Genomic DNA, 6,107 nt, shown 5'->3' on the forward strand with positions numbered 1-6,107 from the left:
AAAAATGATAGGATGACATCTATAGTCTGGCCCATATTGACCATTCTTTGAAAAAATGCAAACTTAGGTGTATCCTGTCCCTATGGAGCTTGATCAAAATCATAAACCATTGTTTTCTTTCCCATCCTATATTATATTGAAACTTTCACTAAAGCATTGTGGGATTGAAATTATAAAGTAAGCCTCAACTAGTTTCTGTATCTGGTGGCACTCTGTATGTGTGTGTGTGTGTGGCCAAAGCCAGATGAGCTCAGGGATTGGGTTCAGATGGAAGGAGGCATAAAGGGGTGAGACTGGGGCAGAAGGGGAGGGAGAGAGGATGTGGGAAGGGCATTAGAGAACTGAAAAAACGGACCATGTGGGCAGGGTCTTAGCTGGTCAGTGTGCATGTTTGTGAGTCAGAGAGAAAAGGAGGAACAGCAAGAGTTTTGTGGGGTATAAAAGCCACACAGTTTCTTTAAACAGCTACCAAGTGTTGACGTCCCCCAGCATTCACTCTTTTTCACGTGCAGTTAGTACTTCACTCCTCCACCACCATGAGCTTCTACATGCCTCAGGCCTCTCATAGCTCCTTCACCCGCTCTGTGCCTGTACACCGTGCCACTAGTACATATGGTGGTGCAGGTGGACAGGGCACCAGGATCTCGTCTGTCTCTTCCATGTCTCTCCGTTCAACCCCTAGAAGTGGAGGCATTACCTCATCCTCAGCCTATAGGGTGAGCTCAGCTGGTATGGGCGCTGGTGCTGCCGGGGGGTCCTTCAGGGCAAGTATGGGCTCCACAGGGCCCGTCCTGGGCAATGAGAAAGGCCAGATGCAGAATCTGAATGACCGTCTGTCTACTTATCTGGAGACAGTGCGCAGGCTGGAACAGGAGAATGGCAAACTGGAGATGCAGATCAGAGAGGTCCTGGAGAAAGGCGGACCAGAAACACGCGATAACAGCAAGTACAACGCAATTCTGGATGATCTGAGGAGGAAGGTAAGAGACACTATTGGGCATGTAAGCTTTGTATGTGTCTGTGGGTGTGGGTTTTGCATTTGGTAAGGGGGTTGAAGCTGCAAATAGAGGCTACAGTTATGAAGCTGAACTTGGAGAGAGACAAAGATAAATGTTTTCACAAGCAAAAAAAAAAGTAAAATAAAAGGGCAAGTATATGTATTTATGCAACAGCACACAATTTGAATGCTCTGCTCATTATATAAATTCTGTAAAGAAGTGTACTAAGAAAAAGTGCTAAAGTTTTCAAAAAATTTACACAATTGGCAAAAAAACTTTTGGGTGACTTGTTGAGCCAAATGTCTCAACAATATTTAAAAATATATTTCCTTTTTTTTATGTTTTAGTAGTGCTCATGAGAACCTTTCAGCACAAAATGGCTTATCAAATTTCCTTACATCTCAATGGAGGGTGTGGCGCACGCCATTCTCTCTTTTTTCTTTGTGCTTGATCTGCTTTTCCCTATGCATTCTGTTTGCTGCTAGGGAATTTCTCAAAACCCTCCACATTTGTCACAAGTTTCTACTGTGTAACCATGGAGATGGTCACTACAAATAAAACATTCACAATAGTTTCTAAAGCATTAGAAGAATGTTTGACGGACTTCTGCTGGCTGAAACTTCCTACAGAGTCTCTGACTAAGAATCATAATGCAAAACAGATGTGGGATGAGCACTCTCACACACACACATGCACATACACACACTCACACACAGAGAGAGAGAGGGGGAGGTTTTCTTGCACACAAGAATGCAAAAAAGAACTGCTGCAGATTTTTGTGGCAAATAACATTTAGAGATCAGAAAATGTATGCAATTCCACTTGTAAAACAAGAAGGCAAAAACTGAGCTAAATACAAATCTAAACTCACATATTTTATTGTATTAAAATTGACAGTGATTTTATGAATTTTCAGATATGCAGTTCTAATCACCAGAAACTAGTGATAATGCAGCATACCAGTTGCCTTGCAAGATATGACACATGGGGGAATTTAGTAGGAGTGTTGTTTAATCATTCCTTCCATTAAAATATTCAAACATACTGTAGCAATAAATGAACCACTCCTTTAAAGCTAGTTTTGAGCGAAAAACAATCCTGCTTTTTAACTATTATTATTTCTGTCTCTTTTAAAACTTCCATGCTCCAGATAAGTATTCAGATAAAGCGAGCCAATGGATTTATTCAGTATACAAAATCGGATTCCAGGCAAATTAAAATGTAATAGAGAAGAATCTTTCCCAGTCTGAATACAATTTTTTTATTTTTATTTTTAAAGTTTTATATGGATGTCAAAAAGAGATAAGTTTGGTGAAATATGTGTACTATTTTGCCTGTAGGTGTTTGATGCAACTGTGGACAATGCTCGCCTTGTTCTTCAAATCGACAACGCTCGTCTGGCTACAGATGACTTCAGAGTCAAGTTAGTAAACCATCATTGTGCCATATCACTGCTAAACAAGCACCTTTCACATGTACAAAACTACCCACTACACTCGTTGATCCTAACACCATTCAGTAGAATTCACAAAATATCATAGAACATGGTGCAGTTAAAAAGAGGATCTGGAGTTTTTAGAAGCACAAAAATGTCACAAAATATAGAAAAACGTATTAGTACATAATTATCGTGTGTTATAGGTTTGAGAATGAGATGGCCATTAGGCAGTCTGTGGAAGCAGATATTGCCGGTCTAAAGAGAGTAATTGATGACACCAATGTTGGTCGCCTGAATGTGGAGAGTGAAATTGAGGCCTTGAAAGAAGAGCTTGTCTTCCTCAAGAAAAACCATGCAAACGTAAGTAAAGGTTGTCCTCTTTTGTTAAAGAACTGCTAAACACTGAATGTTCTTGATTGCCACATTTCTGAAGAAACTTCTAGTGATGGTCACACTTGTGGACTAATACTTTAACATTAACCCTGTAGACAGGCAAAAACTGAATCCACTAACACTGAACAGTTATACTGTTTCAAATCTTCATACGTTTCCGTATCTCAAACTTCCTCTGTTCAACTTTCACAGGAAGTTGGAGAGCTGCAAAACCAGATTTCCCAGTCAGGTGTTCAGGTTGATGTTGACGCACCCAAGGGGCAGGATTTGGCTCAAGTGATGCAGGACATGAGGGCTAACTATGAAAAACTAGCACTCAAAAATACAGAGGAACTCAAAATGTGGCATGAATCCCAGGTACTCAACTTGTGAAGGAAAAATGTATCCCTCACAAATCCTTGGCCACCAAATTACACTAATCTTGCAATTGAAATATAACCATGAACTCAAATTTCCAACCAAATCTCTTTCTCTTTCCTCAGATGTCAGAAGTTCAGGTACAGGTAGCTCAGAACACAGAGGCATTACAGGGTGCTCATATGGAGATTAATGACCTTCGTAGACAGATTCAGACGCTAGAAATAGAGCTTGCATCCCAACAAAACCTGGTAATCAAGCATGTGCACCATGTTTTGAATGTTTCAGATTTCAGATATGATTGCTTATATTGAGGAAGTCTGTTTATACTTGCATCCCAATTCCATTCCAATATTTCCTTTCTAGAAATCATCACTTGAAGATACACTGCGAAATACAGAGCTACATTCAAATGCAGAGATGGAGAAGCACAATTCCATAATAATGCAGCTTGAAGCTGAACTGACACAGCTGAGGTCAAAGGTCACAGAGCAGGGTCAGGAATATGAGGCCCTGCTCAATATGAAGATGAAACTGGAAGCAGAAATCGGCTCTTACAAGAACCTCCTTGATGGAGGAGACTTCAAGTAAGCCATGTGAAATATTCTATATAAACACACCTCTGGGTAATACTTTTTTGTATTTTATAGTGAAGAGATTATATATCCAACATAATGTAGAAAACTTATTGAATGTCCTTTCTCTTTGTTGTTCAGGCTCATGGATGCACTAGATGGCAGAGAGTGATACTACGTGTGCCAATTTTGACCATATAATGGGATAAACAGAAACAATTCTTCAGAACACACTTAGCATTATTGTTGGAATTCACATGGAACTTGTGGCAAATCTTAATTATGCTCTTTTTCCAATTAAAATCCCTTTCAATTTTTTATCAAAAGGACAAAACAAGTCAGTCACATTGGTTTCTGGGCATATTTCATCTCATTTATCAGTTTACAATTTGGCAGAACATAAACTATATGGGCAGCTTTTTTTTTAAAGCATCACTGTTTTTTATAGTACATGGTATAATGTTATGTCATTGCACAATTATACAGTCTTACAAGAGAAGCTGAATATAAAAATGTGAAGGCAAATGTTAACTTCTCTAGCAAGTCCTTTGACGAAAAAAATACATTAATAAAAACTTGCTTTCTAAAGTGAAGGTGAAAGCAATTTCTTAACAGAAATGCTTTATTTGTGGTGTTTTCTTCTGTTTATAAAATGTTAGGAAAATCATTATAAAAAAACATTGGGACTTGGAATGTATTTAATAAACTTAACCTATTAGAAGTTTAAATGTGTGTTGTAAAGCAGCATTCAAACATCTCAAATCATCAGTAAAGAACGTGGACTGTTTCCAATTTAAAAGTTTGATTGTTTGTCTACTAGAGGTAAATGCGCTTGATAAGCCTAATAAAATAGTCATATAATATATGGAATATCTCAATCACAAACTTTTATTTGTCTTGTATTTATTTTGCCAAATTGGTAAGCCTACTGACCACTTTCATTCCAGGATAAAAGCACAGGAGGCCTATTACAATACTTTCTGAAGTATTAAACAAGTCAGGTGTTTGACCATGTAAAAGAAAGTCAAGACAGGACACAAAATGAAGAAACTGATAGGCAAAATGAGAAAACACACTACCAATGCACTTACTCCATGGTAAAAACTCACAATGATAAACGGAAACGTTACAGGTCCAGCTGTTTTTACTGGTCAATGCTGTTAGCTTCCACTAACAAGACACTAAAGCTTGTTTTAGCATTTAATGTTAACCATTTCAGGGATGTCAGGGACCATCTGTTTCCATGCCAATATAACCTCTTAATACAAATCCACATGTATGCTAATCTAAAAAGCGTCAGAGTTTATCAACAAGAAATTAGACAGTGTTAGCATATGCTGTTGTGCTAGATATTTGACCATTTTTCCTATGTTGAAGCATTAGAAAAATAATAGAAATTCATTCTCATCCTATGTGCAATGAGCTAATGCCACGATAGCTAATCTATTTTGGAACACAAAATCAATCCACCTAAGCTTTTTAACTAATCTGTTTAGCTGGATTGATTTTGTGTGTTCCAAAATAGATTCTGACACACAAAGTACTATTTTAACTCTAATGAATAAAAAATATAAGGTTGCTTTGATAACATTCCCAAATTGTTCTGAAAATACAGAAAATATATATCCACAAATATATGGTTGTATACATTTATTTGCATTTAATTTTATTGTATTTTTTGCTACACAGGTGTACGTTAGAAATGAATGCACCAATATAGAAATTAATATGAATTACTTAAATTGTCAGATAAGAACCAATAAAAGTGATGTTTATAACAGATCACCATTCACAGTGTAAGTCTGCATGCTAATTTTGCAGATGCTATTTTAGTATAATAATCAATAAATAGAAGAATTGATTGTTTGTTCAATTAATTGCTTTAAGTTCAATGAATTAAGCAATGTGTTACATAATTTATACAAGTAGATATATAGACATAAATACATGTGGGTGGGACTTCACCGGAAGTTGTTCTATAGCATTCCCTAGCTCAGGCTGCAGTCATTGCAGACTAGAGGTTTGCACAGGCCTAAAAGTGAAAACCCAGTCAGTGCCATAGCCTAGTAGGCTGCGCTCATGATGTGGTGTTGATGCATCGTGGGTGACCCGAGTTCGAGTCCCTGCTCGTGAGTTCCATTCCCGATCCTATTCCCACTCTTCTCCCTCTCATTTCATGTCACCTCTCCACATTTCCTATCCCAGCAAAAAGCCAAAAGTCCATAAAAAAATACAATAAAAATGACATTACCTGGACCAAAGGATACCGTCAGATTATAAGACCAAACCAAAAATTGCTCAATATATTTATAAATTCTTCTCCTAGCAAGTAATATTGCAATAGGC

The 6,107-nt window shown here is 37.6% G+C and overlaps 1 protein-coding gene across 1 annotated transcript; it reads left to right on the forward strand.

Moving 5' to 3' along the window:
- Positions 1-449: 449 nt before the first annotated feature.
- Positions 450-5,622, forward strand: krt18b (keratin 18b). Its single transcript, XM_052140328.1, has 7 exons — positions 450-980; positions 2,339-2,421; positions 2,640-2,796; positions 3,022-3,186; positions 3,312-3,437; positions 3,553-3,773; positions 3,903-5,622. The coding sequence occupies exons 1-7, from the start codon at positions 537-539 to the stop codon at positions 3,931-3,933; spliced, it is 1,227 nt and encodes a 408-aa protein (XP_051996288.1). The 5' UTR covers positions 450-536; the 3' UTR covers positions 3,934-5,622.
- Positions 5,623-6,107: the final 485 nt, after the last annotated feature.

The sequence above is a fragment of the Xyrauchen texanus genome, chromosome 13, assembly GCF_025860055.1.
Source record: "Xyrauchen texanus isolate HMW12.3.18 chromosome 13, RBS_HiC_50CHRs, whole genome shotgun sequence".
NCBI lineage: Eukaryota > Metazoa > Chordata > Actinopteri > Cypriniformes > Catostomidae > Xyrauchen > Xyrauchen texanus.

Excerpts from the sequence above, each read along its gene's own strand:
- krt18b (XM_052140328.1), top strand. The coding sequence starts at position 537 with ATGAGCTTCTACATGCCTCAGGCCTCTCATAGCTCCTTCACCCGCTCT. Across the intron at positions 981-2,338 it reads TGGATGATCTGAGGAGGAAG|GTGTTTGATGCAACTGTGGA; the intron begins GTAAGAGACACT and ends TTTTGCCTGTAG. Across the intron at positions 2,797-3,021 it reads TCAAGAAAAACCATGCAAAC|GAAGTTGGAGAGCTGCAAAA; the intron begins GTAAGTAAAGGT and ends CAACTTTCACAG.